Source organism: Tamandua tetradactyla, chromosome 15 (genome assembly GCF_023851605.1).
Source record: "Tamandua tetradactyla isolate mTamTet1 chromosome 15, mTamTet1.pri, whole genome shotgun sequence".
Lineage (NCBI taxonomy): Eukaryota > Metazoa > Chordata > Mammalia > Pilosa > Myrmecophagidae > Tamandua > Tamandua tetradactyla.
The window spans coordinates 45647322-45673314 of NC_135341.1; the positions used below are offsets into that span (position 1 = coordinate 45647322).

A 25993-nucleotide genomic window follows, 5' to 3' on the forward strand; every position below is an offset into this window, starting at 1 on the left:
GGAGGACTTACATTACTGATCATAGCAATCAAGATCATGTAATATTGGCGTAAGAACATAAAATGTATCAATGAAATCCATCAGAGTAAGAAATAGTCACAAACATAAGCAGCCATAGGATATTCAACAAAAGTGGGTGGTAGGGCAGTTAAAAAAATAAATCATAGCCTTTTCAACAAATTAAACATAGTATCTTTTTTAAACATCTTATTGTGAAATATATACAAAAAAGGAATACATTTGTAAGTACATGTATTTTTGTTTGCTTTTATGCCTTTTTGAAATGGGCACAAGTATATTTTATTTTAACAAGTAGTTATAGAACAGATTTTAGAGTTTGGTATTGGTTATAGTTCCACGGTTTTTTGTTTTTTTTTCTTCTAGCTGCACCAAGATACTAGAGACCATCAGAAATAGCAATATAATGATTCAGTGGTCATACTCATTTGTTAAATCCTGTCTTCTCTGTTATACTCTTCCTTCTCTTTAAATGACATATATACATAAAAGCAATAAATTTCAAAGTACATCGCAACAATTAGTTGTAGAACAGATTTCTGAGTTTGGTATGGGTTATAGTTCCGCCATTTTAGATTTTTTATTGGTAGCTGCTCTAAGGTATTAAATGCTAAAAGAAAATATCAGTATGATTCAGCACTCATATTCATTTGTTAAGCCTGACCTTCTCTGTATAATTCTGCTATCACCTTTGACCTTTCTCCCACTCTTTATGGGTATTGCGACTATGCCCATTCTAACTTTTTCATGTTGGAAGGGGCTGTTGATAATATGGGATAGGGGGATGAAACTAGTTGATATTTTGGTAGGGCTGGCTCCTTTGATTTCCGAGCTTACCTGGTCTAGGGACCCATCTGGAGGTTATAGGTTTTGGTGAGTTACCCTAATGCGCGAAACCTTTGTAGAATCTTATGTAATGCCCTAGGTGTTCTTTAGAATTGGCAGGAATGGTTTTATTTATTTATTTATTTTTTAATTTTATTTTTTTAAATACCAAAAAACACCAAACAAACACAAGCATTCCTATTTTGATCATTCTGTTCTACATATATAATCAGCAGTTCACAATATCATCACATAGTTGCATATTCATCATCATGATCATTTCTTGGAACATTTGCCTCTATTCAGAAAAAGAAATAAAACGAAAGGAGAAAAAAAAATGTATACATACCATACACCTAATCCCTCCTTTTCATCGATCACTAGCATTTCAAACTAAATTTATTTTAACATTTGTTCCTGCTATTATTTACTTTTATGGCAGGGGTGATTTTGGTTTGGGTTTGCCAAGTTATGATAGGTAGCAATGTTTAACTGAAGCGTACATGAGAGTGACCTCCAGTGTGGCATCTCGACTCTGTTTGAACCCTCTCAGCCACTGATACCTTGTTACTCTTCTTTTCATAGAAAAGAAGAAAACATTGTATCTTAAGAAATAAATAAATGGATAGTTCAAGTATCAATAAGCAAGTTAATAGAGATTATTTCCCAACAAGGAAACATTTGCTGTGTGCTTAGGTGAGACTTCAAATGCTGAATGAGATATTCCAAAGATTAGAGTTTTAGAATGTTAGAGTTTAACATTCTCTAATTCATATAGCCCCTCTCCTTTTAATGATAGAAATCCTGTCATTAAATATACAAAACTTAAGTGAATCTCCAGAAACTAACCTTTGCAAGACAATTTTTTTTTTATGTTTTTATTATTTTTTAATACATGGGCAGGCACCAGGAATCAAACCCGGGTCTCTGGCATGGCAGGCGAGAGCTCTGCCACTGAGCCACTGTGGCCCTGCAAGACAATTTTTTAACTGCATGAAATATAACATTAAATTGTTATATTATGGGGAAGAAAAAAATAAATAACAGCCCTAAAACAAGGAAAAGTAGTTTCAGGAACTTTATTTCAGGAAAGGTTGTATGTTTTATTTTACTTGTCTGTAATTATTTAAACACAGTGTGTTTAGATGGCCAATATTAAAGAAGAAAAGTATAACATATCTTTATAATCCTTAGAAGATTAGAAATAACTTCAAAAAAGTCTTTTTGTTTGTTTCTGGTTTAAACCAATTCAAATAAATCTCTTCACATCTTGTCCTTCAGGCTCTCCATAATCCATAGAAATTTCATTTTTTTAGACTTTAGGACACAGTAGGCTCATGCACTGAAATGATACTGGTGATTTAATCATGGTGGCCAAACACATCAGAGCCATAAGAATAAAATAGTCTTTTGCAGCCCTATTTTCCAAGGCTACCTTGATGATTTAAGACTTGGTACTTGATTAGTTTCCTGAGAATCAGCAACATTGACTTTCTTTAGTGGTAAGCCTGGCCCTTCAAATACCTTATCAAAGGATAGGAATTTCATGTAGATTGTTCCATTACTGAGAGCACATCAAGGGATTGGATCATTTGAGACCTGAGCCACTAACTGGAGCTCCAACTGCTTGAGAGAAAATGCTTAAAGAAGGAGACCAGCTTTTTAAAATCACAGTTTAAGAACATATTGAAGACAAGTAAGTATTGCCTCCAAAACAGTGTCCAAATAGCGGATATCTAATTTCATGTCCACACCGTGGAGAAATAATTTAAAATCACTACCTGGCTGAGCCCTCAGTCTTGGGGTTTGTCCCTATGAAACTTATTCCTGCAAAGGATAGGCTAAGCCTACTTAAAATTATGCTTCAGAGTCACCCTAGAGAACCTCTTTCATTACTCAGATGTGGTCTCTCTAAGCAAACTCAGCAGGCGAGCTCACTGCCTTACCCCCTGTATGGCATTTGACTCCCAGGGATGTAAATCTCCCTGGCAACCTGGAAACAGAACTCCCAGAATGAGCTGGGACCTGGCATCATGAAATTGAGAAAGCTTTCTTTACCAAAAAAGGGAAGAGAAAAATGAGACAAAATGAAGTTTCAGTGGCTGAGAGATTTCAAACAGAGTCAAGAGGTTTGGATGTTACTCTTATGCATTATATAAATATCCCTTTTTAGTTTATGATGTATTGGAATAGCTGGAGGGAAGTACCTGAAACTGTTGAGCTGTATTCCAGTAGCCTTGATTCTTGAAGATGATTGTTTAAAGATGAAACTCTTACACTGTAACTGTGTGATTGTGGAAACCTCTTTTATCCAGGGTATAGACAGATGAGAAAAAAAGATAAAAAGGGCAAAAAAATAAATAATAGGGGGGATGGGGAGTAAAATAAATTGGGTAGATAGATATACTAGTGATCAATAAGAAGATAAGGAGTATGGAGTATATGGGATTTTTCTTTTTACCTCTTTTTCTGGAGTGATGCAAATGTTCTGAAAAATAATTGTGATGAATACACAACTATAGGATATTGTGAACCGTTGATTGTACACCATGTATGAACTGTGTGTGTGTGAAGATTTGTCAATAAAAATATTTAAAAAAAAAAATCACTGCCTAATATATACCCGCATACCTATAACTGAAACAGAAGTTTCATAAAAAAATACTATGTATGAAGCACTTGGATAATCTCTATTTTATTAATTTTACTTAAGAAAATGCTGGATAATCCCCACTAAACTCCTCTCATTGCCCACTCGCACATTTGAAAAGCCACTGTGTTAGATAGTTATGAATGTTTACTGTTATCATTGTTCTTTACTTATTTAGAGTTCTTCTTAAGGTTAATGAGCCGTGGAAAATGCCAGTGAAAATTTTATTTTTAACTAAAAACAATTTACTTAGTTTTGAGTACCCTCTTTATTCACTAGATATGGCTGTAAATTATGTAAATTTTGTTTGAAAATCAAATCAAAGAAAAAGTTACTATGGTTGAATATATTTGAAAGCATGTAAAGGCTGGAGCATTAGATTTGAGAGTAAAAGGAGATCCAGGAAGTAATGCAGACTAGCCTGTCTGGTAAGCAGAGACCCAGAGAAAGATTAGTTGTCATTAATGAGAACTAATTAAGGTGGTTTATGTTGTTAGACTTTAATGGAAAATATTTTTAAATACTTTTATAAAAGGGCTGGTGCTGGACTCAGTACTTTGGGATCTGAACGATGGGGTGATAAAGGGAGACGTACCCAATTCCACTGGAGAAGTAGTGAACTCTCTGTTGCTGCAGCTTTTCTGGCATTGGTGTACGTTTGCCAAGATGTGTGTGCTTGGCTGTTTCAGCCTGGGTCTAGTAAGAGTATAGAGCATAACAATTTAAAAGACTGACTTAGGAAAAGCAGTGGATGAAATATAGGAAGCTGAGAAGATTAGGAACGTGCTGTACCTGAAGTTGTGCTTGGCCTTGAGTGTCTGCATTTCCTGCCTTGCCCAGGCATGGCATAGGGACCGTCGTCCTTGCTTCTGAGCCTTTACTTGCCAGAAGAGTGAGAGAATGTAAATGAATTTAATATTTGTGGTCAAACTGCAGATATATTCACATTTATTTTTGTTAGATGCTGAAATAGCCTTTCCAAGTGCTTCAGTCCTTGGTTAATCTGTGTCCCCTATCTCTTATCATGTATTTATAAACACCGTGGTCTTTTTTGGCTAGTTCAATAGGCTTCTCTTTTATCAACTGTTACCACAGACAAACTCCCCTAAGACTGGCTGATCCATTCCCTTTCCATCCACCTGTTTTATTTTCTGTGAAATAGACAAACACTCAAAGCTGTTACCATGTAAATACTGCATGCTTGTCTTAAGCTCAATAGTTTATTATACAAAGTTAATTCTAGTAAAATGCTATAAAGAAAATGGATTTTTTTTTAACTGAAGTAGGTCTTAGCAGATTACAGGCTGTGGGTCAAATGTGACCTGCCTTCTATTTTTGTAAATAACATTATTGAAACACAACCACATATTCATGTACATGTTATCTGTTGCTACTTTTACATCGTAATGGCAGAGTTGAGTAGTTGCTATAGAGGTAGTATGGCCTGTAAAGCCTAAACTGTATATAATTTGGTCTGTTTCAGCTCCCTTGGCTCCTTAAGTAAATACCATTAAATGGATTTGCTTAAACTATGGGAATTTATTTTCTCTGGGTTTTGATGCTAAGAGGAAATCCAAATCAAGGTGTCATCAGGAGATGTTCTCTTCTCAAGGACTGGAATCTGGAGCTGGTTGCTGGTGATCCTTGTTTCTAGGCTCCTTTGTCACCTTGCAGTATTGGCACATGGTGACCTCTCCTGGCCTTTCCATTCTTTTCTGGTTTCTGTTGAATTTCAACTCTTCCTGTGGCTTTTTCTATTTGTCTGAATTTCATTATGCCTATGAAGGACTACAGTAATAGAATTAAAACTCATCCCGGGCCACAAGTGAACTGAAATAATTTCACAAAAAAAGTCCTATTTACAATGCATTCAGTGCCCACAGGAAGGGAGTAAGTTCAAGAACATGTTTTTCTGGGGTACATACAGCTCCAAACTACCACTGACAGTCATTTACAGAAGTTTGCTGAACTAAAGGAATATTTGCAGATTGAAGTTTTTGGTTTGGACTAGTTTGGGTTTTGCCAAGGCTATTTTCTCCTAAATTGCATGAAAAAATTCTCCTGTTAGAATAGATCTTAATTTATAATTAGGTTTGATGAGGAAAGCTACATAGAGACTCATTGATTGGTGTCCAATTTTTAAAAATTTAAATATCCTTAAAATTCATTGTATATTAATTCATTATGCTGAGAAGATAGCTAATGAGGCATACATAAAGAATTACAACTTGGAATGCTTATAATTTAACTGCAGTGAGGGTTGGTCAAATTATTTCAGTTGACATTAACTGTTTCATTGGTCTTTATAATAATTCTGAATTTTAATTAGTTTTCAGTTTTAAAAGTATCAAACTAGTTAAGATTTCACTTGCTACAGATCAATAAGGCCACGCTAGTAATCACTTGCAAAGAAGCCTCATATTTCTTGTGTGTAATAACTGTAGTTCAGTATGTTAGAAGTGAACACTTAATCATACTATTTCTCAGTCACAGACTTATAGCAATAAAACCTGGGTCTGCAGTGCTTTATATCAGAGCAGCAGTTTAAATATGAATTATCTAATGCATGGTTATTTATTTATTTTAACAGGCTTGTGGAAGAAAGCAATGTGATCCCAGTCATTTTTGAAGTAATTCTGGTAAGAAAGGAAATGTGCATATGCAATTTAGGAAGTTTAAAGGTTTTGACAAAGTGGTGTGGAAGAATTCTGCCTCTGCCTGGAAGGACTGCATGTCCTTCATCATCTCACTTAACACATGGAGCCACAGCTTCCTTATGTGTACAAGGATATTAGCCTCTGAGATTGTATAGGGACACTGTTTAATGATCTGCTCTTTTTTCACAAATCCTTTGTGTTTTTTTTTTATTAATTAACGGAAAAAAGAAATTAACCCAACATTTAGAAATCATACCATTCTACATATGCAATCAGTAATTCTTAACATCATCACGTAGATGCATGATCATCGTTTCTTAGTACATTTGCATCGGTTTAGAAGAACTAGCAACACAACAGAAAAAAATATAGGATGTTAATATAGAGAACAAAAATAAAAGTAATAATAATAGTGAAAAAAAAACAAACCTATAGCTCAGATGCAGCTTCATTCAGTGTTTTAACATGATTACTTTAGAATTAGGTATTATTGTGCTGTCCATTTTTGAGTTTTTATATCTATTCCTGTTGCACAGTCTGTATCCCTTCAGCTCCAATTACCCATTATCTTACCCTGTTTCTAACTCCTGCTGGACTCTATTACCAATGACATATTCCAAGTTTATTCTCGAATGTCCGTTCACATCAGTGGGACCATACAGTATTTGTCCTTTAGTTTTTGGCTAGACTCACTCAGCATAATGTTCTCTAGGTCCATCCATGTTATTACATGCTTCATAAGTTTATCCTGTCTTAAAGCTGCATAATATTCCATCGTATGTATATACCACAGTTTGTTTAGCCACTCTTCTGTTGATGGACATTTTGGCTGTTTCCATCTCTTTGCAATTGTAAATAACGCTGCTATAAACATTGGTGTGCAAATGTCCGTTTGTGTCTTTGGCCTTAAGTCCTTTGAGTAGATACCCAGCAATGGTATTGCTGGGTCGTGTGGCAATTCTATATTCAGCTTTTTTTTTTTTTTTATTAATTAAAAAAGAATTAACAAAACAATTAGAAATCATTCCAATCTACATGTACAATCAGTAATTCTTAATAACATCACATAGTTGCATATTCATCATTTCTTAGTACATTTGCATCGATTTAGAAAAAGAAATAAAAAGACAACAGAATAAGAATTAAAACAATAATAGAAAGAAAAAAAACAAAAAAACAAAAACAAAAACAAAAAACCTATACCTCACATGCAGCTTCATTCAGTGTTTTAACATAATTGCATTACAATTGGGTAGTATTGTGTTGTCCATTTCTGAGTTTTTATATCCAGTCCCGTTGTACAGTCTGTATCCCTTCATCTCCAATTATCCCTTCTCTCTTTTTTTTTTTTTTTTTTAATTAACGGAAAAAAAGAAATTAACCCAACATTTAGAGATCATACCATTCTACACATGCAATCATTAATTCTTAACATCATCACATAGATGCATGATCATCATTTCTTAGTACATTTGCATTGGTTTAGAAGAACTAGCAACATAACCGAAAAAGATATAGAATGTTAATATAGAGAAAAAAATAAAAGTAATAATAGTAAAATCAAAACAAAACAACACAAAACAAAACAAAAACCTATAGCTCAGATGCAGCTTCATTCAGTGTTTTAACATGATTACTTTACAATTAGGTATTATTGTGCTGTCCATTTTTGAGTTTTTGTATCTGGTCCTGTTGCACAGTCTGTATCCCTTCAGCTCCAATTACCCATTGTCTTACCCTGTTTCTAACTCCTGCTGAACTCTGTTACCAATGACATATTTCAAGTTTATTCTCGAATGTCCGTTCACATCAGTGGGACCATACAGTATTTGTCCTTTAGTTTTTGGCTGGATTCACTCAGCATAATATTCTCTAGGTCCATCCATGTTATTACATGGTTCATAAGTTTATCTTGTCTTAAAGCTGCATAATATTCCATCGTATGTATATACCACAGTTTGTTTAGCCACTCTTCTGTTGATGGAGATTTTGGCTGTTTCCATCTCTTTGCAATTGTAAATAATGCTGCTATAAACATTGGTGTGCAAATGTCCGTTTGTGTCTTTGCCCTTAAGTCCTTTGAGTAGATACCTAGCAATGGTATTGCTGGGTCGTATGGCAGTTCTATATTCAGCTTTTTGAGGAACCGCCAAACTGCCTTCCACAGTGGTTGCACCATTTGACATTCCCACCAACGGTGGATAAGTGTGCCTCTTTCTCCGCATCCTGTCCAGCACTTGTCATTTTCTGTTTTGTTGATAATGGCCATTCTGGTGGGTGTGAGATGATATCTCATTGTGGTTTTGATTTGCATTTCTCTAATGGCCAGGGACATTGAGCATCTCTTCATGTGCCTTTTGGCCATTTGTATTTCCTCTTCTGGTAGGTGTCTGTTCAAGTCTTTTTCCCATTTTGTAATTGGGTTGGCTGTCTTTTTGTTGTTGAGTTGAACAATCTCTTTATAAATTCTGGATACTAGACCTTTATCTGATATGTCATTTCAAAATATTGTCTTCCATTGTGTAGGCTGTCTTTCTACTTTCTTGATGAAGTTCTTTGATGCACAAAAGTGTTTAATTTTGAGGAGCTCCCATTTATTTATTTCCTTCTTCAGTGCTCTTGCTTTACGTTTAAGGTCCATAAAACTGCCTCCAATTGTAAGTTTCATAAGATATCTCCCTACATTTTCCTCTAACTGTTTTATGGTCTTAGACCTAATGTTTAGATCTTTGATCCATTTTGAGTTAACTTTTGTATAGGGTGTGAGATATGGGTCTTCTTTCATTCTTTTGCATATGGATATCCAGTTCTCTAGGCACCATTTATTGAAGAGACTGTTTTGTCCCAGGTGAGTTGGCTTGACTGCCTTATCAAAGATCAAATGTCCATAGATGAGAGGGTCTATATCTGAGCACTCTATTCGATTCCATTGGTCAATATATTTATCTTTATGCCAATACCATGCTGTTTTGACCACTGTGGCTTCATAATATGCCTTAAAGTCAGGCAGCGCGAGACCTCCAGCTTCGTTTTTCTTCCTCAAGATGTTTTTAGCAATTCGGGGCACCCTGCCCTTCCAGATAAATTTGCTTATTGGTTTTTCTATTTCTGAAAAATAAGTTGTTGGGATTTTGATTGGTATTGCATTGAATCTGTAAGTCAATTTAGGTAGGATTGACATCTTAACTATATTTAGTCTTCCAATCCATGAACACGGTATGCCCTTCCATCTATTTAGGTCTTCTGTGATTTCTTTTAACAGTTTTTTGTAGTTTTCTTTATATATGTTTTTAGTCTCTTTAGTTAAATTTATTCCTAGGTATTTCGTTCATTTAGTTGCAATTGTAAATGGGATTCGTTTCTTGATTTCCCCCTCAGCTTGTTCATTGCTAGTGTATAGAAATGCTACAGATTTTTGAATGTTGATCTTGTAACCTGCTACTTTGCTGTACTCATTTATTAGCTCTAGTAGTTTTGTTGTGGATTTTTCCGGGTTTTCGACGTATAGTATCATATCGTCTGCAAACAGTGGTAGTTTTACTTCTTCCTTTCCAATTTTGATGCCTTGTATGTCTTTTTCTTGTCTAATTGCTCTAGCTAGAACTTCCAACACAATGTTGAATAATAGTGGTGATAGTGGAAAACCTTGTCTTGTTCCGGATCTCAGGGGGAAGGTTTTCAATACTTCCCCATTGAGGATGATATTAGCTGTGGGTTTTTCATATATTCCCTCTGTCGTTTTAAGGAAGTTCCCTTGTATTCCTATCTTTTAAAGTGTTTTCAACAGGAAAGATGTTGAATCTTGTCAAATGCCTTCTCTAGGGCGGGCCGCGGTGGCTCAGCGGGCAAAGTGCTTGCCTGCCATGCCGGAGGACCTCGGTTCGATTCCCGGCCCCAGCCCATGTAAAAAACAAACAAACAAACAAAATACAATAAAACAAGAAAATGTTTAAAGATGTTTCCCTTTCTTCCTCCCTTCCTTCCTTCCATCCTTCCTTCCTTCTCTCTGTCTTTCCTTCCCTTCCTCCCTCTCTCTTTAAAAAAAAAAAAAAAAAAATGCCTTCTCTACATCAATTGAGATGTTCATGTGATTTTTCTGCTTTGATTTTTTGATATGGTGTATTACATTAATTGATTCTCTTATGTTGAACCATCCTTGCATACCAGGGATGAATCCTACTTGGTCATGATGTATAATTCTTTTAATGTGTTGTTGGATACGATTTGCTAGAATTTTATTGAGGATTTTTGCATCTATATTCATTAGAGAGATTGGTCTGTAGTTTTCTTTTTTTGTAATATCTTTGCCTGGTTTTGGTATGAGGGTGATGTTGGCTTCATAGAATGAATTAGGTAGTTTTCCCTCCACTTCGATTTTTTTGAAGAGTTTGAGAAGTGTTGGTACTAATTCTTTCTGGAATGTTTGATAGAATTCACATGTGAAGCCATCTGGTCCTGGACTTTTCTTTTTCGGAAGCTTTTGAATGACTAATTCAATTTCTTTACTTGTGATTGGTTTGTTGAGGTCATCTATTTCTTCTTGAGTCAAAGTTGGTTGTTCATGTCTTTCCAGGAACCCGTCCATTTCAACTAAATTGTTGTATTTATTAGCGTAAAGTTGTTCATAGTTTCCTGTTATTACCTCCTTTAGTTCTGTGAGGTCAGTGGTTAGGTCTCCTCTTCCATTTCTGATCTTATTTATTTGCGTCCTCTCTCTTCTTCTTTTTGTCAATCTTGCTAAGGTCCCATCAATCTTATTGATTTTCTCATAGAGCCAGCTTCTGGTCTTATTGATATTCTCTGTTGTTTTCATGTTTTCAATTTCATTTATTTCTGCTCTAATCTTTGTTATTTCTTTCCTTTTGCTTGCTTTGGGATTAGTTTGCTGTTCTTTCTCCAGTTCTTTAAATGGACAGTTAATTCCTGCATTTTTGCCTTTTCTTCTTTTCTGATATAGGCATATATGGCAATAAATTTCCCTCTTAGCACTGCCTTTGCTGTGTTCCCTAATTTTTGAGATGTTGTGTTTTCATGTTCATTCGCCTCGAGGTATTTACTAATTTCTCTTGCAATTTCTTCTTGGACCCACTTGTTGTTTAAGAGTGTGTTGTTGAGCCTCCACGTATTTGTGAATTTTCTGGCACTCTGCCTATTATTGATTTCCAACTTCATTCCTTTATGATCCGAGAAAGTGTTGTGTATGATTTCAATCTTTTTAAATTTGTTAAGACTTGCTTTGTGACCCAGCATATGGTCTATCTTTGAGAATGATCCATGAGCACTTGAGTAAAAAGTGTATCCTGCTGTTGTGGGATGTAATGTCCTATAAATGTCTGTTAAGTCTAGCTCATTTATAGTAATATTCAGATTCTCTATTTCTTTATTGATCCTCTGTCTAGATGTTCTGTCCATTGATGTGAGTGGTGAATTGAAGTCTCCAACTATTATGGTATATGTGTCTATTTCCCTTTTCAGTGTTTGCAGTGTATTCCTCACGTATTTTGGGGCATTCTGGTTAGGTGCATAAATCATTATGATTGTTATGTCTTCTTGTTTAATCGTCCGTTTTATTAGTTTATAGTGTCCTTCTTTGTCTCTTTTAACTGTTTTACATTTGAAGTCTAATTTGTTGGATATTATTATAGCCACTCCTGCTCTTTTCTAGTTGTTATTTGCATGAAATATCTTTTCCCAACCTTTCACTTTCAACGTATGTTTATCTTTGTGTCTAAGATGTGTTTCCTGTAGACAGCATATAGAAGGATCCTGTTTTTTAATCCATTCTGCCAGTCTATTTCTTTTGATTGGGGAATTTAGTCCATTAACATTTAGTGGTATTACTGTTTGAATAATATTTTCCTCTACCATTTTGCCTTTTGTATTATATATATCATATCTGACTTTCCTTCTTTCTACACTCTTCTCCATACCTCTCTCTTCTGTCTTTTCGTATCTGACTCTAGTGCTCCCTTTAGTATTTCTTGCAGAGCTGGTCTCTTGGTCACAAATTCTCTCAGTGACTTTTTGCCTGAGAATGTTTTAATTTCTCCCTCATTTTTGAAGGACAATTTTGCTGGATATAGGAGTCTTGGTTGGTAGTTTTTCTCTTTTAGTAACTTAAATATATCATCCCACTGTCTTCTAGCTTCCATGGTTTCTGCTGAGAAATCTACACATAGTCTTATTGGGTTTCCCTTGTATGTGATGGATTGTTTTTCTCTTGCTGCTTTCAAGATCTTCTCTTTCTCTTTGACCTCTGACATTCTAACTAATAAGTGTCTTGGAGCACCCCTATTTGGATCTAATCTCTTTGGGGTGCGCTGCACTTCTTGGATCTGTAATTTTAGGTCTTTCATAAGAGTTGGGAAATTTTCAGTGATAATTTCTTCCATTAGTTTTTCTCCTCCTTTTCCCTTCTCTTCTCCTTCTGGGACACCCACAACATGTATATTCGTGCGGTTCATATTGTCCTTGAGTTCCCTGATACCCTGTTCAAATTTTTCCATTCTTTTCCCTACAGTTTCTGTTTCTTTTTGGGATTCAGATGTTCCATCCTCCAAATCACTAATTCTATCTTCTGTCTCTTTAAATCTATCATTGTAGGTATCCATTGTTTTTTCCATCTTTTGTACTTTATCCTTCACTTCCATAAGTTCTGTGATTTGTTTTTTCAGTTTTTCTATTTCTTCTTTTTGTTCAGCCCATGTCTTCTTCATGTCCTCCCTCAATTTATCGATTTCGTTTTTGAAGAGGTTTTCCATTTCTGTTCGTATATTCAGCATTAGTTGTCTCAGCTCCTGTATCTCATTTGAACTATTGGTTTGTTCCTTTGACTGGGCCATATTTTCAATTTTCTGAGCGTGATCCGTTGTCTTCTGCTGGCGTCTGGGCATTTAGTCAGATTTCCCTGGGTGTTGGACCCAACAGGTTGAAAGATTTTTCTGTGAAATCTCTGGGTTCTGTTTTTCTTATCCTACCCAGTAGGTGGCGCTCGTGGCACACGTTTTTCTGCGGGTCCCACCAGTGAAAGGTGCTGTGAGTCCTTTAACTTTGGAAAATTCTTGCCATGGGGGAGGTTCACCAGCTTAAGCGGCTTCGAAGAGTGCCAGCCGGCACGGGGGTCCGAATGCAGGGAGGGTCGCAGGCCGCTGCAGCCCAGGAGAGTCCCTGTCCGAATTTCTAGTCAGCCCGGGGCTCCAAGCATGGCGGGAGGGCGCCAGCCGCCGCAGCCCAGGAGAGTGCACCGTTCCTAGCTGGACCGGGAGTCACGTGTTTGGAAGGGACCCCCCCGGTCACCATTCTCCGTAGTCTGGGGTTTTCCGATCCAATTCTCTCAGTTGGTTCGGGGGGCCTCGTGTGATTGGGTCACCAGCCGCCCCGGCTTGAGGGGACCGCCTGCCCAATTCTGCCAGCTGGCCCGGGAAGGAGGAAGGAAGGGACTCTGGCCGCTTCCCGCCCTGCCCGGGAAAGCCCGCGCCCCTCGGCAATCTCACCGGAGCTGGTTCTCCCAGACAGTCAGCTCTTCCAGGATGGGATACGCTGTCTTTTTTATCTCTTTCGTGGCTCTGGGAGCTGTTCTGTATTATTTCTACTCCCCTAGTAGCTGTTCTGGAGGAGGAAAGGTGAGGGTGGCAAGGCTGTCGAGGATGGTGGCGGAGGAGCCAGTGAAGGTGGAAGAGGGCACGGTCGTGGTCGGAGAGCTGCTGGTATGGCAGGTCAACCCTTGGACTTGATCTCAGATCTGGGTTCAGTTCCTGCCTGTGCCCCTACGAGATGAATCTCCTTTGTGTTTTATTTCTATCAAATTAAATACTATATTTTATCCAACATGGAAAAAGTACTCTATTGGAGGTTGGTTTGAGGAGGGAGGGCAGAATGATTATTGGTAATTTTCGGTAGGAATTTTCTGATGTTCCCTATGAAGCATTCTGACTTTGCATCACTGGGTACCTGTTCAACTTTTTTATGCGTATGGTGTGAAAGTTGTCTTCTTCAGAACATAGAATTGCTTAGCTTCCATATCCTAATTTCTTTTATTCACAAAATACAGCTTAATTCAAAACAACCAGTAGGAGAAAACCTTCCATCTGTGGTTTCTATGTGTATAGTATAAAAGGGAATGCAGAGCTGATTTTTCTTACCTCTAATAAATCCCCGTTTATGCTAAATATTGATAGAGAATAAGGCTGAAAATTGAGTTGGACTTATAGCAAAAGAGTGCATGCCCTTGGTGAAAGAAAGATTCTTTTGGATCTGGTGGCCATCCCATAGCTAAGTAACAGCCAGATCAGCCTAATTTACCTTGGTCATCAATGGAACAATAGGTATGATAGAAAACTCTATTCATGGTAAATTAGCTTTTCTTAGTCATCTTAAAATATTTGTCTACAAATTGTTAGCTGCTATATGGTCAAAACCTTATTTTTCTTAGTCTTGGATTACCCTTCCCCTTTCAGCGCAGCTGGTTGGTTTTGGGGAGTATTTGTATGGTATGGGGAGTAGGAATGAGAGTAGGAAGCATTTTCAAAGCATGATGACCCAGAGCCACTGTGCTGAATGGTTTATCCAAAGTTAAAGCCTAATTGAATTGCTTTTAGTATACCAGAGGGGATTTTAGAGGCAGTATTAGGAGAAGGGAGAGAGAAAAAGGAGATGAGAGAAATATGGATATTAAGAGAGATCTACTGGGGATTTTTAAGATTTGCGTGTCTCTCCACCTTCAGGAGGATGTACATTACTTGCTAATTTGTTGGGGAGTTGGATTGTTTGGGAGCGCCACAGGTTCACCACCCTGCTGAGTTTAGCTATGTTGTTAGGCCTAGGCAAGAGCCGAAGCTGTCCCAATCCGGCTAAACTTTGCCTTTAAAAAGAGACCCTTGTAGATGCACACTGCATTGTAGAGATAGGCTGGGCCTTAGTGCGTGAATGGGATTCATCCACTCCCTGTGGTAAGAGGGCTCCTGACCTGTTCAGTTTAGTGCAGCACCTTTTCTAACTGATAAAATGTTCATATCCTGTCCTTTGGTAATCATCTCAAAGTCTAAAATCCTACGCGTAGAAAATTATTTGTTGTAGTTTAACAAACCCTGCCATACTTGATTAATCTTTATATACTGAGCATCTAGCTAGTATTTCATATTTTACCAATCACAATAAATACCTGATTAACTAATTGATTAATGCAATAATTTAACCCTTTCCATGCTGTTGTGACTGTGGTGGAGGTGGAAGGAAGGTGATATCTATCCTGCAGTCATTATTTCCGCTGGTCTGAGCTCTTGGTCCCACAGGCGTGTCAGGGATGATGCTCTTATTTCTACCGCACCAGCTCCATAATCAGGTTTCCTGTAGGATATTATTATTATTATTATTTTTATTATTATTATATTGGGTGCATGGTCTGGAAATTGAATCCAGGTCTCCTGCATGTCTGGCGAGAATTCTGCCTCTGAACCACCCGTACACCCTAATATATTATTATTATTATTATTATTGTTATTATGCATTGGCAGGCACCAGGGATCGAACACGGGTCTTTGGCATGGCAGACGAGAACTCTGCCTGCTGAGCCACCGTGGCCCGCCCCGTAGGATATTATTTTTAAAAGTAGTTGTCCTTCTTGGAAAAAAATGAAACACAGCTCAAATCCATTGCTTTATGAGGCAGGGTTTCAGTGTTCTTGACGAACATTAGTAAATCCCTATGCTATTTTTGTCTTTCTTGAGTTGAATAATTGCAGTTTTTTTCTCTGTATAAATATATTTTGAATGAAATGAAATGGCTTATGAACAATTAAATTACCTTCTTCTTTTTAAAATTTTAGTCACTGAGCTAAACATAATACAGTATTTCATTGATTCTATGATGTACGTTTATTAATTTAAAAAAATTACAAAAAACAAACATTCCCAACACATACACTCAGCAATTCACAATATCTACATAGTTGTATATTCATCATCATGATCATTTCCCAGAACATTAGCATCAATTCAGAAAAAGAAATAAAAAGACAACAGAAAAATTGATTAGCATCAATTCAGAAAAAGAAATAAAAAGACAACAGAAAAATATAACAAACAGAAAAAAAACTTTTTTACAGGCCATACCCCTTACTGATCCCTTTCATTGATCACTAGCATTTCAAACTAAATCTATTTTAACATTTGTTCCCCCTATTATTTATTTTTATTCCATATGTTCTACTCTTCTGTTCAGCTCTACATTTTCAGGCAGTTCCCTCCAGCCTCTCCATTACATCTTAGATAACAATGTGCTATCTATTTAATGCATAAGAATAACCTCCAGGATAACCTCTTGACTCTGTTTGGAGTCTCTGAGCCATTGACACTTTGTCTCATTTCACTCTTCCTCCTTTTGGTCGAGAAGGTTTTCTCAATTCCTTGATGCTGAGTCTTAGCTAATTCTAGGGTTTTTCTCGATCCCTTGATGCTGAATCTCAGCTCATTCTGGGATTTCTGTCCCACGCTGCCAGGAAGATCCACACCTCTGTAGTCATGTCCCACGTAGACAGGGGGAGGGTGGTGAGTCTGCTTGCTGTGTTGGCTGGAGAGAGAGGCCCCATCTGAGCAACAAAAGAGGTTCTCTTGGGGGTGACTCTTAGGCTTAATTTTAAGTAGGCTTGACCTATCCCCTGTGGGGTTAAGTTTCATATGAACAAACCCCAAGACTGGGGGGCTCAGCCTATAGCTTTGGTTGTCCACACTGCTTGTGAGAATATCAAGAATTCAACTTGGGAAAGTTGAGTTTTCCCCTGTACTCATCATTCCCCGAAGGGTACTTTGCAAATACTTTTCCACTCACTGATCAGATCACTCTGGGATTCATCAGGGCATCACCTGGACAAACCAACAAAATCTCATGTCTTATACAAAGTCCCATGTACTTAAGGTGTTCAATCAACTATCTACATAAGTTATATTAGGAGATGCACTAGTCAATGTATAGATTTGTACCAAATAAACATTTTTTGCTTTAATCTCACACATTAGTTGAAATTTTAAAATGTTAAATACCATCTATTTTCAGCACACTGCAGTAATGACATTGTTTTGTTCTTCCTCATCCAAAAACATTTTTTAAATTTGTACATTTAGTCACTATCATTATACACTCTGGGCATTCCTAGATTACACCATCTCAATCTTTATTGTCTGTCTTTGTGATTTCATTTATGCCCCAGCCCTCCTCCCTCTATCATTCTCATATGCAGCTTCATTCAGTGTTTTAACATAATTGTATTAGAGTTAGGTAATATTGTTCTGTCCATTTCTGAGTTTTTATATTCAGTCCTATTGCACAATCGGTATCCCTTCAGCTCCAGTTACCCAATATCTTACCCTATTTCTATCTCCTGATGGTCTCTGTTCCCAAGGAAATGTTCCAAGTTTATTCACTAATGTCAGTTCACATCAGTGAGACCATACAGTATTTGTCCTTTTGTTTCTGGCTAATCCCACTCAGCATAATGTCCTTAAGGTCCATTCATGTTGTTACATACTTCATAACTTTATTCTGTCTTACAGCTGCATAATACTCCATCTTATGTAAATGTCACAGTTTGTTTAGCCAAGTATCTGTTGATGGACATTTTGGCTGTTTCCATCTCTTGGTAATTGTTAATAATGCTGCTATAAACATTGGTGTGTAAATGTCCATTTGTGTCTTTTCACCATAGATTTTAACACCTCTGAAACTAGAATGTACCTTCCAATTCAGTGGCATCTTACAATTGCTTTCGGCCAGGTGACCTGGTTGTCATTACTTTACCCAATTTATTTCACTTTAATTTTCTTTTTTTAAATGCCTAAGAGTGATATATTATATACATCTATGTCTGACTAGGTCTAAAATAGCTCTTTCAACAAAAATAAAATAAAACTTGCAAGAAACCATGTTATAGTTTAATTGGCAATGTTTTTCTTTCTTAATTTTCAATAAAATAATGGTACACATTAAAACTGATGGCTTCCTAGATTCAATGAAACATAGTATATACTTCAGTTCAGTTTGATTCATAAGTTCATGGGCCTCAGTGGTATCTAGCACATGGCAGCTTCTAGTAATGATCAGAACAAGATATGATAAAGGGACTCTGCGTCCTTGACTACTAGTTATGTCTTCTAGCCATTAAAGAAACAAAAAAAAAAACAGTATTTAACTCATATTTGGCTGGTGGTCCACTATGACTTCTGGATAACTTTTCTCTACTCATAGTCTGTAACTGTATTTCTGCTTATGTTTCATGTACTTAGAGACTGATGATGGATTTTATAACTTTCTTCTATTCTAGAGTTTCTCATAAGATGTACTCTTTCCAGCAGTCTCTCCTCTGTTAGATGTTTTTCATTGAGAAAGTAAGCCTCTCTGTTCTGATGGCCAGGAATTACAGGGAACTGCTCAGTTTCTGTTGCAGGCATAGAGGAAAGTTAAGGTGTGGGAAGCAGTTTTCTGAATTTGATTGTCCATGTACAATCTTAGGAGAAACAAACATTTCTGGAGTTGTGGGGGAGAACTAAGAGTTTAAAGGATGGGTTCAAACTGTGTTGGTTTGAAAGAATGTATGTCCCTTAGAAAAGCCATGTTTTAATCAAAATCCTGTTTCGTAAAGGCAGAATAATTCCTATTCAACACTGTATGTTTGAATCTGTAATTAGATCATCTCCCTGGAGATATAACCCAATCAAAAGTGGTTGTTAAGCTGGATTAGGTGACGACATGTCTCCACCCATTTGGGTGGGTCTTGATTAGTTTCAGAAGTCCTATAAAAGAGGAAACATTTTGGAGAAAGAAAAATTCAGAGAGAGCAGAGCAAAATGACATAGCACATGAAGCAGAGTCCACCAGCCAGCAGCCTTTGGAGATAAAGAAGGAAAAGGCCTCCCAGAGAGCTTCATGAAACAGGAAGCCGGGAGAAGCTAGCAGATGATGCCATGTTTACCATGTGCCCTTCCATATGAGAGAGGAACACTGACATGTTCACCATGTGCCTTTCCAGATGAGAGAGAAACCCTGACTGTGTTTGCCATGTGCCTTCTCACTTGAGAGAGAAACCCTGAACTTCGTCGGCCTTCTTGGATCAAGGTATCTTTCCCTGGATGCCTTTCGATTGGACATTTCTATAGACTTGTTTTAATTGGGACATTTTCTCTGCCTTAGAACTGTCAATTAGCAACTCATTAAATCCCCCTTTATAAATGCCATTCCGTTTCTGGTATATTGCATTCCGGCCGCTAGCAAACTAGAACACAAACTGACTCAATAACTGGTTGAAAGTAATTATTATTTCAAATAAAAGCAATATCCAATTGTAATGCTTACTTAGAAGACACAGTGCTACTTCCTGCTTGGATGGTGTTCTATGAATTCATATTGCTGGGAGATTCGTATGCGTGAACATATGGTTGTAGAGGAGCATGAGAGAATATGTGTTGGTGAAAGGTATAGAACACTGGGGGCCCCAAAAAGGAGGGAGTGACAGTGCTGCTGAATGGAGGGGATTTCACAGAAGTTATCTCTGAACAGTGCTGTGAGCCATAGGAGTTATGGTTGTTGTTGGTGGTGGTGGGTAGTGTTTCAAGTTTGGATTGGAAGAGAATGAAGCTTAGGATCAGAGCTTATGTGTAAGTTTACATGCTCACGCTTCTTCAATTGCTAGGGGACTAAACAGGGTAAAGACTAGATTCTGAAAATACCCTGCAAGACTCCATGAGGGAGAGGCTTTTTCTTATTTTTTTAAATTATGGTAACATATATGTATATATAATATGAAATGTGCCATTTTAACAGTTTTAAGTGTACAATTCAATAGCATTAATTGCATTTATGATGTTGTGTGACCATTAACACCATCCATTACCAAAAATTTTTCATCACCCAAAACAGAAACTGTGTACCCATTAAGCAGTAATTCCCCATTCTTCCCTACCCTCTGTTTCCCCGCTCTTGGTAACCTCTAATTTACTTTATCTCTACAGATTTTCCAGTTCTAGATATTTCATGTAAGTGGAATCATATGACATCTGTCCTTTTGTGTTTGGCTTAGTTCATTCATCATGATGTCTTCAAGGTCCATCCATCTTGTAGCATGTATCAGAACTTTATTTTTACAGCTGAGTAATAGTCCATTGTATACATATACCACATTTTGTTTACCCATTCATCTGTTGATGGATACTTGGGTTGTTTCCACCTTTTGCCTATAGTGAATAATGCTGCTCCAAATGTTGGTGTACAAATATCTGTACAAGTCCCCAGCAGGAAGCTGTTTTTTTTTTTTTTTTTTTTTTTTTAAAGAGAGAGGGAGGAAAGGAAGGAAAGACAGAGAAGGAAGGAAGGGAGGAAGAAAGGGAAACATTTTTTAAACATTTTCTTGTTTTATTATATTTTGTTTGTTTGTTTGTTTTTTACATGGGCTGGGGCCGGGAATCGAACCGGGGTCCTCCGGCACGGCAGGCAAGCACTCTTGCCCGCTGAGCCACCGCGGCCCGCCCGAGCAGGAAGCTTTTGAGGTCATCTAAAAGAAGGGAAGGGAGCAGAAGAGACAGAGCTGGGTCTAAGAGGAGCATGGCTGATCTGAGGTCCCTGGAATTCAGTACTGAGTTCTAGCCTCAAATATGCCTTCTCTTGGTAGGCTGAGCAGTGAGGAAAGCCAAACAGCTGATTGCATAACAAAAGAGCTGTCATGGCAGCTGGTTGCTGCTTGCTTGGTGGAGCCCACCTTGGTGAAAGGCTGCATTTTCATTGGCAGTGTAAGGTAACAATGTTGGGCCATGAGTGGAGACTCAGACAGCAGGACTCATTGAATTAAGCTGGACCGTTTCAGAGTCTGTAGAAGTAATGGCAATCTGGGTTGGTTTAGTAAATGCAGGTTCCTGAAGAATGTGAGCCATCAGAAGGACCCCATGACTTGGTTTTGGAGTGCAACATTGCTGAGTGAGCAGGATGGAGGATATTCTCTTTTCCCCTTTGCCACTTTCTGAAGAGAAGTGGCCTTTTAAACATGTCTTAAGTATGCATCTGGATGGATTGGCCTTTGGATTTTGCTGTAACTTTAATCTCTTCCTTTTATTTCAGTAGTTTATGTTTTGGCCTACTTCAGTAAATCATTTTAATGCCAAGTAATATAGGCAAACTCTATTTTATTGGGGAAAAAATCTTTATTCATGGCAGATTTTCCAGTATGTGCCAAAATATTGCTGTCATGATATTTTATGTGTCTGTTCCAAAACAAACAATTGAAGAGCAATTTCAGTGGCAAATGTTAACAATAAAAACGGGATTAGCAATACATCGGTTTGACGATTATATTGTTTTAGCAATTCTTGAGGATAGCAGTTGAAGCAAGCTTTAGTAAATCTTTCAAGTCAACTGTATCTTTATCAAAGATCCTCTTTATAGGCCTTTAGAGCCTAAAGGATTTAATCACTGAGATACCGATATAGCACAGACTAGCAGCCACATTATACTTCAAGAGTATTTCATACCTCTCCATCCATCACACTTTTGGAATTACTTTGCTACCCCTAATTGCAACCCTAGTAATGTGAATTTGTTCTTATGGCACGTTAAAATGACAAGTTCCTTATTGTTTTAAGAATCTTCATGTATATGTCTAGTATGCAATGAAGGATTTTCTCTAATGCATATGGGGAAAAAAATCTAAAAAAAAAAAAATTGGATTAAAAGTTGAAAAAGCTTGACCTAGGAAGTTACTTTCAGTGTTCACAAAGAATGCTCATCAGCTGCAGGAGATAAATATGATTCTTTGACTTAAACATGTAACTATTCCAGGTTTCTGTAGATTGCAGAATGGAGCTTGATAATTAATACCTTTCTGTACAAAGGTGCCTTTATATTCTGCTAACAGACTGCCATGAAAGTATGTAGTTTGAGAGTTTATTTTTAGTAATTAGTATGAATTTATATGGGTCCATTCTTGTTAAATGTGTTAAAAATTTGTATATGCAAAATAATCCTAAAGTGCTAGGCTGTCTATTGATACTGGATTGAATTAAGTAATGCTGCCCATTTATAGCAACTGAAAAAATGACTTCAATCCACCCTGTATCATGTTATCTGATTAGCTGAATAAATGGTTTATTATGATTGATTAAGCTAAAGCACAGTAAAATAAATGTATGTCAGTAAACTTGTGCTAAAGCAAGACTGGTTTCTGCATAAGTACCCTATTAGTTGGAATGAAGATGAACTCCATTAAGATAAAAAATACGGTTCATAATCCCTAGAATTTAAGATATCTTTGATCAGCCATAGGGCACATATTGGGGTGTATTCCATATGGCTTCTCCCCTGCCTGTGGAACTTTTGAGTTTTATCATCATGAATATTCTTTCTAGTTTTACTTAAGTTCTGGGCTTCACTTGTAAGAAACAGTATTACTTCTTCCTTCTTTCTAAAGAAGATGGCTTGGTGAAAAGGCACAAGGGAGAGGTATAATAAATAAGACACTGAATGATGTATTTCTCAAGTTGGTCAGGAATGTTTTTTTGTTGTTGTTTAGTTCTTGATTGATCACGGAATTAGATTTATGAGGATAGCAGGGGTAAAATTAGGGCACTTCAAATGAGTGAAACCTCTATGAAAATGTACCACGGACAAGCAAGAGGGAGGAATGTTGCCCTAAGATGGTGCATTGGTTTGTTAATGCCATTGAAATGCAATATACCAGAAATAGGTTGACTTTTTTTGGGGTGACATGGGGTGCATGATCCAGGAATTGAACCTGGGTCTCCAACATGGAAGGTGAGCATTCTACCACTGAACCACCTGTGCACCTAATAGGTTGGCTTTTTTTTAAAAACTTTTTTTATTGTATAGTATAACATATATAAAAAGCAAAGAAAGGAAAAAGCAATAATTATCAAAGCATTCTTCAATAGTTGGTTACAAGATAGATCCCAGAGTTTGTCATGGGCTACCATATGATCCTCTCGTATTTTTCCTTCTAGCTGCTTTAGAATATAGGAGGCTAGAGGGCTTAAATACTTTTTTTATCATCACAGTCGATTTTTTTTCCTTCTTTTTTTGTGAACAATAACATATATACAAAACTATAAATTTCCAAGCACAGCACCACAATTAGCTGTAGAACATATTTCAGATCTTGACATGGTTTACAATTTCACAATTTTAAGTTTTTACTTCTAGCTGCTCTAAAATAGTGGAGATTGAGAGAGATATCAGTTTGATGATTCAGCAGTCATTTATGTGTTAAGTCCTATCTTCTCTGTATGATTCCACCATCAACTTTGATCTTTCAGTACCTCTCTTTAGTGTTGTTTGGGCTATGGCAATTCTGAATTTTTAATATTAAAGGGGTCTGTCACTAATATGGGGTAGGGGAGATAGAACTATCTGATCCCCTGGAGAGGCTGGGCTAGGCTTCAGGACTTATCTGGACCAGGGACCCAACTGGAGACTGCAGGTTTCTGGAAAGTTATTCTGGTGCCTGGAAGCCTTGTAGAATCTTCTGTATTGCCCTAGGAGTTCTTTAGAATTGGCTGGAATGGTCCTGGTTGAGGTTTGGCAGGCTATGATGGGTAGCACGGTCTACCTGAAGCTTGCATAAGAACAGCCTCCAGAGTAACCTGTTGACTCTATTTGAATTTTCTCTGCCACTGATACTTTATTAATTGTACTTCTTTTCCACCTTTAGTCAGGATGGAATTATTAATCCCACGGTGCCAGGTCTGGATTCATCCCTGGGGGACATCTCACACATTGCCAAGGAGACTTTCACTCCTGGATGTCTTGTCCCACATAGGGGGAGGGCAGTGATTTTCACTCGCAGAGTTGGGCTTAGAGAGACTGAGGCAAACAACAGAAGTCCTCCAGAAGTAACTCTTAAGCATGCCTATAGGTAGTCTAAGCTTCTCCACTACCTACTTAAGCTTCACAGGAGTAAGCCTCGTGATCGAGAGTATGGCCTATTGATTTGGGTGTCCCTGATGGTAAGGTTTAATAGTTCCATTTTCTTTCTCCCCTCCCTCAGGGAACTTTTCAGTACTTTTTTGATTATCTGCTTAATATACTCTAGGATGTTTCCAGGCATTACAATAACCTATACATGATTAAAGGAGCTCTTTCTTATTCTGTGCTTCCTGTGTTTCAATTGTTCAAATGAGCTATATAGATAGGTTTAATTAGATTATGCACTACAGAAAATTTCAGTTCCAGATCAAATAAACCTTTCTTCCATTGGTCTCAAAGAATATGTGTGGTTCTAAAATATAGACACTATCTTCCCTACCATATGTTCTGAATTACTTTAACCCCAACCTGTTTGACTTCATTCTTATCTCTAAATATCAGGTTATCTATATAAAACAGCCTTTCAAAATCCAGAAATAATAATCACTCCTCTAGACTTAATGTGTCTGCTCTAAAAGCTCACAGTCTAGGCCCCTGTTTTCTTATAAGCATTTTCTAAAAGTGGCCATCGCCTTGTTGTTTGTTTGTTGTTTCTGGCTTATTTTGACTCACCAAACATCCCACATGTTCATTTATATCATAGCATGCCTCACAACATTATTCCTTTTTGATGCAGCACAGCTTTTGTTTATAAGTATACATAATTGTTTGCCATTCTACTTCTCTGTCAGTGCATCCTTCTGCCACCTGCATTCATCGGGCATTATGTAGAAGGCTCAAAGTCCACAGTCCATCAAGACTCTCAATTTTAGATAATTTCATTGCTCCCAAGAGAAAGAAAACCAGTAAACACACCCTCACCAAATAGGAAATCTAAACCTCCTCTTAACTGTTGTCTCTCACCCCATTATTTACCTCTGCTGTTGTTGTAGTAGTGCTAATGGTTTCCTTTTGAACATAGCTCATAGCATGCAATAGCAGTTTTCCCCCTGTACCCTAGACTTAGGTTGGCTTTTATAAAGGGAATTTATTAAATTGCAAGTTTATAGTTCTAAGACCATATAAATGTACAAACTAAGGCATCCAGATAAAGATATCTTGACTTAAGAAAGGCTAATGGGTCCAGAATATCTCTGTCAGCTGGGGTGGCACGTGGTTGGTGTCTGCTGGTATCTTTGGCTTCTGGCTTCAAAAACCTTTTCCAGGGGCAGTTTCTTTTTGCATCTCCAAATGTCAGGGTCTTGTGTTGGCTCTAAGCTTTGTCGAAATTGTTTCCCCTTTTAAAGGACTTCAACTTTAATGGGCAGAGTCCCATCTCCATCTAATTAAAAAGCCACACCTATAACTAAGTCTGTCACATTTTCTTGGAAACCCTCCAGTCAAAGTTTCCATCCAATATTGAATCAGAATTGAAAGAAACATGGCTGCCCCCACAAGACTGGTTTGAGAAGAAGGAGGTGGCTTTTCTGGGGTACATAACAGCTTCACTTTGGCACAGATGGAATGAGAGAAAATCAAGATTTAATTTAAAGAAGCAGAAAAGGTTAATATGATGCTAAAAGAAGGGGCAGTTTTCCTCTTGGTAAATCTGAATTCTGTGTGCTTATGGTGGGTGGGTCTCTTCCTTAGAGATGATCCTGTTGCCTGTGCTGATAATTAGCTTTCCCCTTAGAAGTGTGCTTTCCTCTATGGTAGCCAGAGGCCACGTGTGGCTATTGAACACTTGACAGGTAGGAGTCTGAATTGCGATGTGCTCTAAGTGTCAAATACACACCAAATTTCTTCTTAAAATGATAGCATTTTAGGTATATTGGGCTAAATGAAATATTATTAAAGTTAATTTTATCTGTTTCTTTTTACTTTTTTAAAAGTAACTACTAGAAAATTTAAAATATGTGGCTTGCTTTGTATTTCAGTTGAATGTAGTACA

General features: G+C 37.3%; 1 protein-coding gene across 10 annotated transcripts in view; it reads left to right on the forward strand.

Annotated features, from left to right (window-relative positions):
• Positions 1-25993, forward strand: part of ULK4 (unc-51 like kinase 4) — a 749242-nt gene that overhangs the window by 347136 nt on the left and 376113 nt on the right. For 8 of the 10 annotated variants that reach the window (XM_077129714.1, XM_077129713.1, XM_077129706.1 and 5 more), the window contains one exon: positions 6084-6132. The exons of 1 other annotated variant lie outside the window; for it this stretch is intronic. In XM_077129714.1, the coding sequence (XP_076985829.1) occupies positions 6084-6132 (49 nt within the window). Of the gene's footprint in view, positions 1-6083; positions 6133-19168; positions 19255-25993 lie in introns of all 10 variants that reach the window. One more of the 10 variants, XR_013162830.1, reaches the window with a different exon arrangement.